We start from the raw sequence: 11709 nt of genomic DNA, 5'->3' as shown, positions 1-11709 counted from the left end.
ATTATTTATAAACTAATAATTATGACTAAATTACCAGCATAGCAATTACTTATATATTGATTATTAATTTCTGTTTTTTAATTATTTGACATAATAATTTAATATGTATGTAATTCAATTATTAATGTAGTCAATAATGATAATATATCCATTCTTATTTTTAATCTATACTTTCTTTTTTTTTCTCTTTTTTTTCACAACGATTTGTATAGACTAGTAATAAAAAGGATTATTATTACTGGTGTCCCGTGAATTTTAGAGTTATTCTCAGTTTGCCTCATGAACTTTAAAAATTTTCATTTTACCCATTAAATTTTGAATTGTTCCCACTTAATCCATTTGTTGTAATTTATGCTAAAAATATATAGGAAAAAAGAGAATAATGCAGTCAACTGGTCTTTTTATTTAAATTTTTCTTAAAAACAAACAGATAAAACCACGTGGCCACACTTAAACCCTTATTTTTCTGTATGATTTTAACAAAAACTACATAGGAGTTAAGTGAGAAATTAAAAATGATTTTAAAATTCAAAAGCTAATAATCCTAATAATAATATAGGGTTTTTTGTAGTCTGTACCTCTATTAAGCCTTGGAGCTGAAAGACTACACTCTCAGTCGTACCAGCAATCCAAACGACATTGGAATTAAAAATCCAGAGACGTTACACTTACACCTGATGAAGGTGTCATTGGAGCTTCCACTCGACGACGCGGCGACGACTTTCCGGTTGGAAACAGCCGTCTGCCACCACGACCTCTTCATGATGGCCCCGAACCAGTGGGACCCACTCTCCAAGACCTAGCTCTGCCCCCTTCGCCTTACCATCCACCACCACTCGGACCCACAACAACAACAAAACGACTCCATTTCATGGCCCACTGATGGCCCCGAACCAGTGGGACCCACTCTCCAAGACCTAGCTCTGCCCCATTCGCCTTACCATCCACCACCACTCGGACCCACAACAACAACAAAACGACTCCATTTCATGGTCCATATTTCTCAACCCCACCGCCCTAACTGCCTCCGAGTCCTCGTCCACACCGAAACTCACTCGCTCACTTCCGACAACAAACAAGCCTTGGTTGTAAGTTCTACACACACTCTCTCTCGCTCACAAAAATTTAAAATTGACATAAAGAGAGAAATAACATAATTGGTAAAAGTGATTAGTAAATTATAGCATGTTTAAAAAATTATAAATTATAGTATAATTTTTAAAAAATAGTAAATTATAGATATTTTAAGTTTTAAATATTATTAAAAACTCAAAACAATATCCCTAAACATCTTTTTCCACCTCACTTTTCACCCCTGAATATCTATTTTTTTTAAATAGTAAATTATAGCATATTTTTAAAAATTTCAAGTCCACCATGACTGGGATTAGCAGTCGGCAACCACCTCCGGCAACCGATGACCTTTTTTGGTGACTATTTTGGATAACCGTTTAGCACTGTATTTACCGGTAAATACTCAATTTATTAGTAACTATCATATTTACCTGAAAAAGCCAACCACCAGCTCTGACGGTCGTTTAACGTTGTATTATAAGTAAATACAATATTTATCAATAAGTACTGTATTTATTAGTAAATATCATACTAGGTATTTACCCAAAAATCCAGCCACCAACTCAGGTCACCGTTTAATACTGTATTTACTAGTAAATATCATATTTATCTAAAAATTCAAACACCGACTCCATTAACCGTTTAATACCGTATTTACTAATAAATACCGTATTTACAGATAAATATCATATTTACCATATTTATCTGAAAATCTGGCGACTGGTAAATTTCGTATTTACCAGTAAATATATTTACTAATACATACTATATTTATCCGAAAATCTGATGACTGGCTCCAGCGATTGATAAATACCGTAATACGGGTAAATACCATATTTGTCATATTCATCTAAAAATTTAGAGACCGGCTTTGGCCACTTACAGTATTTACTAAATCAGAAATTCGATTTAGTGAAATATTTACTGATAAATATAATATTTACCAATTTAGAAATAAAATTCAGTGAAGTATTTACTGATAAATATTATATTTACTATATTCAAACTTGAAGTATTTACAGTAAATATAACATTTGCCAGATTCAAAATTTAAAATCAGACTCGGACTTTACGGAAAACTATCACTAGTAACCAAATCACAACAAAAAAGGAACAAAAAACAAGAAATAACAAACTCATATCCAAAACTCACAAACTCATACAAAAATCAAGAAATAATGCGGAAAAATACAAAATAATGTGAATAAATATATTTACATTTATTTTTTAAACAATATTACATAAATACATTTAACATACCAAACATCCTTGATCGGGAGCAGAGCAGTGGCCGGAGGTCGCTAGCGTTGTGACGCGACCAGAGCAGCGGCTGGAGAAGGCTGGAGGTCAATAGCGTCGTGACGCGAGCAAAGGAACAACCGGAGAAGAAGGTTGATACAGATCTCGGATCGTCGATCTCCGTCGAATATCCCCGTCGCTCGAGTCGCGGCCGAGATCTGTGCAAGGAGAGAGAGAGACGTGCGGAGAAGAGAGATAGGAAAGAGAGAGAATAAGCAACGACCGAGGTGGCCGCGACTGCTCTGGTCAATCTGCGACGGATCTAGTCTGTATGCATCTTCAACGAGAAGCCCGGTTTGCGGCGTGACCAAGTCGATTCTTAAAGGCGGCAACCGAAGAGTTACAGGCTTTGGCAGCAAGGCGAAAGAACGATGTCTGACGACAGCGTTGCGAAGTGAACTGAAAACGCGAAGGGGAGCTCCGGTTGGATGTTAGATTTGGGCGGCGATGAGGAAAGTGAAGAGGCGGAGAGAGAAAAAAGAGGAGGGAGAGAGGGAATATGGAGAGAGCTGGCAGAGAGAGAAAGAGATTGGAACGGAGAAAGAAAGTGGGGTGGCTGAGTTTTGTGACCTCAAGAGAAAAAATGAAAACCCTAATGGAAGGGTAAATTTGAAAAAAATAACATTTATTTTTAGAATTAGAATTTAAAACATGCTATTATTTAATTACATTTTAAAGATATGCTATATACTTTAAATGTATTTAAAAATATGCTATTTGGTATATTTTTCCTTTAAAATTTTGTTTAAACCTATTAACTAAATGGATTAATAATGAGTTCAATGATTTTTTTGTCAAGAAAAATAAGGATCTCTGTCTTTTTTTTTTTAGAAAAATAAGTGGACCTGGGAGAAGTTTAAAAATTATATTAGATATTTTCGTATATAAATCAAGTGAGACGTATTGTGGTGTGGGGCAAAAATAGAACTTCAAAATTTTAAGTGGGATAAACTAAAAATTTAATCAGATTTTACATAGAAAGTTTAAAGGGAAAAAAAAAAGGTTTAGACAAGATGATCATCTACGCTCGACTGTATGGGGCTTTCTCTTGATTTCTTGCAACCACATACCAACTTTCACTCCACAAAAAGTTCAAAAAGACTTAAAAAAAAAAAAAAAGATATCATGCATGTACCCCTTACACTTTAAGATTATTTACGACACCTCTTAAAATTTAAAATCTCTCACCTTATCTCCTGAGTTTTCAACTAATCCCACAAAACTCATTTTGTTAGAGTTTTTGTTATTGTTAAAAACAAACAAAAAAAACTGTTGTAACAAAATTTCTAACAAAAATACCACGCAATTACGTTACTTCCATTTTTATCGTTTATTTTTAACATAAATTTTATAGGGTGAGTTAAAGACTAATTTAAAGTTAAGTAGATAAAACGAGAGTTCTTAAACAGTGTGGGCGACAAAGTAGTATTGATCTCAAGTTTCAAGGAGTAAATAATAATAATAATAATAATAAAAAAGGGCTTTTTGTAGTTTGCACCTTTCTTAAGCCTTGGAGCTAAACGACTACACTCTCAGTTGCATTAGCAATCCAAACGACATTTGAATTAAAAATCCAGAGACGTCACATTTACACCTGATGGAGGTGTCGTTGGAGCTTCCACTCGGCGACGCGGCGGCGACTTTCCGGCTGGAAACAGCCGTCTGCAGCCACGGCCTCTTCATGATGGCCCCGAACCAGTGGGACCCACTCTCCAAGACCCTCCTCCGCCCCCTTCGCCTTACCCTCCACCACCACCACTGGAACCCACAACAACAACAAGACGACTCCGTCATGGCCCGCATCTCTCAGCCCCACGACCGCCTTCACTGCCTCCGAGTCCTCGTCCACGCCGGAACTCGCTCGCTCACTTCCGACAACAAACAAGCCTTGCTTGTAAGTTCTACTCTCTCTCTCTCTCTCTCTCTCTCTCTGTTTTGTTTTGTTTTTTTTCCGAATGTTTGTATTCTAGGCCCAGGTTTCGAGGATGCTGAGGTTGTCGCAGACGGAAGAGAGGATATGCAGAGAGTTTTCCGAGGTTTATGGATGTGGGTCCGGTTTGGGAAGAGTGTTTAGGTCTCCGACTTTGTTTGAGGACATGGTCAAGTGCATTCTTCTCTGTAATTGCCAGTATGACTCTCTTGTTCGCCAAATGTTTGATGTAATGTTTGCTCTTTCTTACAAGGCTTCGAAGCTTGAGCTTTTTTTTCATGTCTTTTTTCTGTCTTTGTGTCGTTAATGTATGTCTCGTTTTAGTTGCTTGTATGGAAATGGAACTGCATTTCTACCATGCCTACAATGTGTTTGACATAATGTCTACCTTTCTTACAAAGCTTCCAAATTGAGCTTTTTTAATGTCTGTCCCTTTTTGTCTTTTTTTTTATTTTTTTATTTTTATAATATGGGCCCCTTAAACTTGTGGTACCTTGATATTTCCATCACTGATTTCTTTTTTTGGAATTTCATCCTTGAATTTCTAAAATAGTAGCAACTAACTTCGATTTTTTTTTATAGAGAGCTAGCAGCTTTGCTGTGTGAACTTTCAAAATTTTTTCCCTAAGAATTACCTTTTTAGTGATGTTAGTCTTTGAATTATGTACGAAATTCTTTAAAATTTAATTCCACTAATAGTTGGAGTTAATTGCTACTACTTTGCAAATTCAGGGACTAACTTGTAAATAAAAGCTTTAAGATCAACTATGTCAATTCAAGAAAAGTTCAGGGACACAAGTACCTGTATAGAACTGCATTCCCACCATGTCCACCGTCAGTTTGTGATGTTGTCACCCTTTTCTTGTTCTACACTCTGTCTTCTTTCTTTATAATCTTAAGTGGTGGGTGAGCTATGTAATGATAGTTCATAACTATTGGTAGGTGGCCGAGGACTCTGTCCATGGCTCAAGCGCTTTGCGATCTTCAGCGGGAGCTGCAACTACAATCTGTACCTTCTAAGACTGTCGATTTTGTTCCAAAAACACCTGCAGGGAAAGAACCCAAGAGAAAGGTCGAAAAATTGAAAGCGTCTACCTGTTTGACTTCCCAGTTTGATGCACAAAGCAACGAAGGGCTGGAATCACATTCCAATGACTTGTCCATCGACATATCTCAACCTACTCCAAGTGCTCAGAATTTGAGCCCCTCGAGCTTACTTTCTGTTCCTATGGAAAATGTTACGTGCGAGGAATCTTATGGAGTTGATTCGGCTTCTCTCTGCAATCCTCAGATTTTAAGGGACCGTGAATTTGAAGGGACTGGGGATTTTCCTACTCCAACTGAACTTGCAAAGCTTGATGAGAAGTTCCTAGCTAAGCGCTGCAAACTTGGGTATAGAGCCGGTAGGATACTGAAGCTGGCTCGGGGCATTGTAGAGGGAAGAATTCAACTAAGAGAATTGGAAGAAACTTGCATGGAAAGAAGCTTATGCAGCTACAGTAAGTTGGCTGTACAGCTGAGACAAATTGATGGATTTGGTCCTTTTACGTGTGCCAATGTACTCATGTGCATGGGATTTTACCACGTTATTCCATCCGACTCCGAAACCATCAGGCATTTACAACAGGTTCGCCTTCTTTCTGCCCTTTCATTTCTTCGTCTCTGTTGTTGTGACGGATGTCATGTCTCATGCATGGAAGCATTTCTGAGCAAGAAGCTATTCTAAGGCTAAGTTCAGATTTGGGAGAGAGAAAATTGGAAGGAGAAACAGGTAAATAACCTAGGTGAGAAAAATAGAGTGAAAGGGAGAACATATTTGTCATTGTATTTGGTTTGGATTCCTTCTCTAATCTTTCAATACGGAGAAATTGAAATTGGGATTAATTGAAGGATTTGAATCCCTCCCAAAGTACGTTCTCTCCGCTTTTCTCTCCAACCAAACAACCATTGGTCCCGAAATCTTTTAGTAATCCCCTCACCCCCCTCCTACCAAACGAGCTCCGAAGTGTCGAAGATATAGCGCTTAACGGGTGCCAACCTTTTCATATCTAATGCAGGTTCATGGTAGAAACTCTACCGTTCGAACGATCGAGAGAGATGTTCAACAAATTTATGCAAAGTATGAGCCATTTCAGTTCTTGGCGTATTGGTAATAATACTCTCTCGAACACTTTATACACGAGGCTTTTTGGTTTGTATACTATTATTATTAGGGAGAAAGAAGAAAATAGGCCAAAACTTGAAATGAATTAAAATTAATAAGTTAATAATTTACATAAATTAATAAATAGGTCAAATTACTGTTTTTGTCCATAATTTATCTGGTTATGAACCATAACTTGATAAGTTATTGTCCATAACTTATCTGATTATGAACCATAACTTAACAAGTTATGGCCTATTAATTTCTATAACTAAAAATTGACCTATATACTTTCTTAAGCTTTTTATATCAGCTTATTTCCTACCATTTTCGTTATTATTATTATTATTATTATTATTACTACTTGTGCTTTCTTCTTTGAAATTGTTTGCTTGACCAGGTCAGAGCTGTGGCACTTCTATGAGAAAAAGTTCGGCAAGATTAGTGAAATGCCTTGTTCTGCATATAAACTTTTCACTGCTTCTAACATGAAAACTAAGGCAGAACGTCCAAATAATAGGAAGAAGACAGCTGATAAGCCTCCTATCCGTTTTACTTACGCAAGGCGTGCCAAGCACGTGACCTAGATTATGTGTGATCTAGTGCAGGGTCTTTTGGTGGGGCAATTATGGGAATGTGTGTTGTCGTTAGGAATTTATTAGGGCGCGTTTAGTTCATTGATTTAAATTTTTAATTTGAGTTAAGATGTAACTTATGTGAGTTTTTTACTGTAGTAAAAAAATTAAATGTGATTGTTTTTAAGAGTTTTTTACTGTAACAAAATTCAAATTCTAAACTTAAATCGGTGAAATGAACATAACCTTAAATTTTTTCATTGTCAGCATACGAGGTAATGGGGAAGAAGAGAGTCGGGGAATTGTTTAGAGATATTTTCTCAGTGGGTGAGAGTTGAGCCTCTGGAATGCTCAACAATTATCAATTTATGTAGTTTTCTTTTATTTCAGTCTACATTCATTAATACAAACCAATTCGATTCTTCCCAAATTCTGGTATCTTATCAACAGCTTGAAGCTTAGGTTATGTTTCGGTGGGAAACCGTTCGTTTCATTCGTTCAAGTTGAGAACTTGAGTTGAAAAGTGATTTCGTGGAAGAGAAACACTAGCAGAAAAAGTTAAATTTAAATTTTTGTGAAAGAAAATATTATAATAAAAACTTAAGTTGTGATTCAAATTAAAGAAACAAACGAGAAAAATAGGTTGGATGAAAAAATAATTAGGGGCGACTTAAAATTTAAAACGATGGAAATGGTAATGATTTTCCTTTACATTGTTGGTATAATGTGATGGAAAGAAAAACTGCCTTCCTCGATTGGTATGTGAAGTAAACTTTTGTAACTTTCTTTGGGAGAAGTTTGTAATTTTCAATTTTGCATTACTTTGTTTTCTCTCCTAAACTAACATATGTATGATCTTGGAGGAATTCTATAAAGTTAAAACTCTCACAAGTATTTTTCTTCGTCCTATTTTCCTCTTTCCTCCTCATCTCCCACCACCCAAACAAAGTAATTCCTGTTTAATGAAGTAACAAGCGTGCCCCCACATATCCAAATTCCAAACATCAAACACAAAAGTGTGAAGTATCCAAACATTCATGTTTATAGTTGCAACGTATAACAAAAGCCGTGTTTAGAATTAATCCCGTTTTTATTTTTCACGTTTTTCAAGAAAAAAAATAAAAACGTTTCTAAAACGACATTTGACGTAATAAAGATAAAAAAGAGAAATGAAAACGATTTTTTAATTTAGTATAAAATGAGAGAAAAATGAAAAACGATTTTTAATCGTTTTTCATTTTTTGTTTTCGTTTTCTCCTCTCTCAAGTAGAGAGAGAGAGAGAGACATTAATGAATTTGTTTATACTGAAAACAATCTCTTAATAAAATTAATAAACGCATTTTCAAAAATTATTTATGTCTGAGATTAAAAACATTTTCATTTTCATTTTCATACAAAAAATAAAATCATTTTGAAACGAATTCCAAACACACCTATAGTTTCCTTGCCAGTAGAAGTAACAGTATCTTAACATCAATATACGTTCGGCACATGCCAAGTATCTTATTAGTATCAGACACCAAAATTCTGAGTCCGAGTACCAACTAGTAGCTATTTTAAAGGATCATATTGAAAAACATCAATATCAAACAGACACAGGAACAAGTATTTTTGCCACATAACCACCACAAAGCACTGCTTTACTGGTTATCTGAGTTTCATTTCACGCCAGCAGTCTACTGATTTGCAATATAAACAAAAACTTCAACAGACACGACGGAAAATACAAGACGCGAGACTTACTAATCCTGCTAGTTAAATTTCTAGCCATGACAGAATAGAGAGATAATAGGTGCCCGGCTAATCTACCACTGGGCTTCAAAACAAGACAATATCTAGCTGACCGCAAGAAAGGAAGAACGTGTTACAGAAGGATGTCAAAAACAGTGAAACATTGCAAAAGAAGGCAGTCAAAAAGAGTGGATCATTGACACAAAGGGCAGTCATTCAAACATGATCGTTGAAAAAAAAGCGGGAAAACTAATATCAGCTTTAATGCAAGGATTAGCCATGCAACCTTGAACCAAATTCTTTACTGTGCTGATCATATTGTGAATAAAGAAATCCATGTATGCACTACAATGTTTGCAAAACAAGAGTTTCTATAGTTTACATAAGTAGGATGAAGAAAGTCATCGGTACAATAATTTCAACAACCGAACAAATCAAATGTAGCAAATAAAGTTCTCTTCCTCTTCCTACATTCCGTGAGGCAAAATACATCAACCCACTAAAAGTTCAAGACACCGATTTAGTTTTTATGTGAAAAGAAAACACCTTCAATCTGAAGGGAAAAACCACAAATTTAACTTGAAATTTAAGCCCAAAAGGTGTTAACAATTACAAAATAACAGTGAGTAAAAGGAGAAAGCTGCAATCCAAAAGGATAGACTTTATAGTTCAGACCGTTGCAAACAACATACTTAAGCGACAATCAGACTGTTGCAAGAATGCTATAATGGTGAAAGATCTTAACCAACAAGAGCTTTGTACTGACAGGATGCTGGGGCTAAGCCTTGTGCATCTGTGGTTGCACCTTTGATTCTTTTCTATGTTATTGATGAAATTTCCATATAATGTTGGAAATAATTAGATCTATGTTTCAAACACTTCACTGTTTCATTCCTTCTATTTGGCGAGGCCCTTACTTCAACTCTTTCAGTTCGAGTCCACTCTTTGGCTGACTTGTTAATGATCATCTTGCTTTAAAGAGGGAATTGTCTAACCCCATTAAATTTCATTAGTATAAGATGTAAAACCTGTCGCTTTTCCCTTTTGAGGGATTTTCCACAAAATTGGTGCCTTCATTTTTTATTCTTTTTCCATTGTTTTCTCTCTGAACTATGCACCGGGGGGTTTCATAACAACATCGAATTCTACACCTTCCCCAAAGCGCTTCATGAGTTTTGAAGCAAAAATACAAAAACAAGAAGGCACGCAGCTAAACAGAATAAAGAACTTTAAATACATAATAGCACAAAGTAAAGCTTCAAACTTTTAAGGTGATTACATTATTGCATTTGTTTTTATATGAACCGCTATATCACTGCATCATCATCACAACATTCATATTTTCTTAAAGAGAAGACTCAAAACACAATTAGAAACCAATCCCACATACACAATAACCAAACTTTATCACAGATCATAATCCACAAAAACCATTTCGAAATCTAATCATATAAATCAAAGCCTTAAAAATTTCTTTATCCAGCTATACCATTTCCATTAGACATTCATTCTTCTACCAAAAATTCTGAACTAGGCAGCGATAGGATTCACACTAAACTTTCATATCATTAATCATAATCCACAAATTCTCAGCGCAGAAATCAAAGCCCTAGATATCTGAATTCAGCTATAACATTAGAGACTCTCCAACGATTCATAATCAAAATCAAGTACTATGCGAAAAAACACAAAAGCTGTAGAGCAAAACATGGAGTTCAACTGAGATAAGCCGGAATCTTGATGCGAATGAAGAGCATACTCATGAGATAGGCGATGACGACGGACGAAATTCCGGCGGAGGCGTAGGAGACCTTGACGCTCTTGGCGCGGTTGCGATCGAGGGCGAGGTCCAAGAGCACGATCCCTAATCCGCCGAGGACGAACATGAAGCCGGAGGACAAGCCCTCGATGATGTACTGGCCGTTGACGCGGCCGGGGAGGAAGACGACGGGACGGACGGCGCCGGTGAGGCGGTCCTGGGTGGAGCCGATGCCGGGAGGCTCGACGATGACGTCGTAGACGATGCCGGAGACGACCATGAAGTAGGTGAGGAGGACGAGGGAGAAGACGGTCATCGGGGATGGGAGGGTTAGGGTTGGAAGCTTCAGGCGGAGGCGCGGCGGACGGAGGAAGCTGAACGGGAGGACGCGGAGGAGATGGAAGAGTGGATCGACGGAGGAGGATGAGGAGGAGTCGCCAGCGGCGGAGAACGTCGCCGGATTTTGGGTTTCCGGTTTCGGAGCCATTGTTAGTTTGGTTCGATACTCTCTCGGGGTTTGTGATCCGAGTGAATGGATCTGGGGTGAACTAGCACCACTAACATTAATGTGTCTTTGAGTTAGGACTTCGGACAAGGGTTAATTTCAATATTCACTATTAAAAAATATATTTCAAACACAATAGGGGTTAATCAATTTATTTAAAGGTCTTTCTCTAATAGATCGGAATAAGGTCAATTTTTAATCGTTAAATATAGTTAAAATCGTGAATGGATCTGGGGTGAACTAGCACCACTAACATTAATGTGTCTTTGAGTTAGGACTTCGGACAAGGGTTAATTTCAATATTCACTGTTAAAAAATATATTTCAAACACAATAGGGGTTAATCAATTTATTTAAAGGTCTTTCTCTAATAGATCGGAATAACAGTAAGGTCAATTTTTAATCGTTAAATATGGTTAAAATCACATTAGATTGAGAATATATACTTATATAATTTTAAAGATTAAAAAATAAAAAATTATTAATAGTTCATTTTTTTTTATCTTACTAGAGAAACTCTCTTAATGCTATAAATAGTCTCTAAATTTTATTCTCAATCTCACTATAATCTCTAACTTCTTAAAAATCTCTACCCGAACATTTGTTTGTTTTAGTCCTAGTCATTTTGATCAATTGGGCCTCGTTCACTCCGCGGATTCGAGTTTTCAATTTGAGCTGAGATGTGACATTTTT

The 11709-nt window shown here is 36.5% G+C and overlaps 2 protein-coding genes across 2 annotated transcripts; one reads left to right on the top strand and one right to left on the bottom strand.

Moving 5' to 3' along the window:
• Positions 1-3877: 3877 nt before the first annotated feature.
• LOC21385979 lies at positions 3878-7108 on the top strand. Its single transcript, XM_010105906.2, has 5 exons — positions 3878-4267; positions 4344-4501; positions 5246-5930; positions 6361-6452; positions 6847-7108. Exons 1-5 carry the CDS (start codon positions 3971-3973, stop codon positions 7031-7033), a joined length of 1419 nt encoding a protein of 472 aa, XP_010104208.1. The 5' UTR covers positions 3878-3970; the 3' UTR covers positions 7034-7108.
• A 3191-nt stretch (positions 7109-10299) lies between these two features.
• On the bottom strand, positions 10300-11104 carry LOC21385978 (putative oligosaccharyltransferase complex subunit CG9662). The gene has a single exon (XM_010105905.2). It carries the CDS (start codon positions 10997-10999, stop codon positions 10469-10471), a length of 531 nt encoding a protein of 176 aa, XP_010104207.1. The 5' UTR covers positions 11000-11104; the 3' UTR covers positions 10300-10468.
• Between the last annotated feature and the right edge of the window lie 605 nt (positions 11105-11709).

This window comes from Morus notabilis, unplaced genomic scaffold (assembly GCF_000414095.1).
Source record: "Morus notabilis unplaced genomic scaffold, ASM41409v2 Scaffold1662, whole genome shotgun sequence".
Taxonomy (NCBI): domain Eukaryota; kingdom Viridiplantae; phylum Streptophyta; class Magnoliopsida; order Rosales; family Moraceae; genus Morus; species Morus notabilis.
Note: the sequence above shows the minus strand (reverse complement) of the source record. Positions and strands in the feature narration are given on the sequence as shown.

Bases quoted from the DNA above. Each gene is read 5' to 3' on its own strand.
- LOC21385979 (XM_010105906.2), top strand. From the start codon at position 3,971: ATGGAGGTGTCGTTGGAGCTTCCACTCGGCGACGCGGCGGCGACTTTC. The intron at 4,268-4,343 runs GTAAGTTCTACT...TTTGTATTCTAG, and splicing joins ACAACAAACAAGCCTTGCTT to GCCCAGGTTTCGAGGATGCT. The intron at 6,453-6,846 runs GTAATAATACTC...TTGCTTGACCAG, and splicing joins TTTCAGTTCTTGGCGTATTG to GTCAGAGCTGTGGCACTTCT.
- LOC21385978 (XM_010105905.2), bottom strand. From the start codon at position 10,999: ATGGCTCCGAAACCGGAAACCCAAAATCCGGCGACGTTCTCCGCCGCT.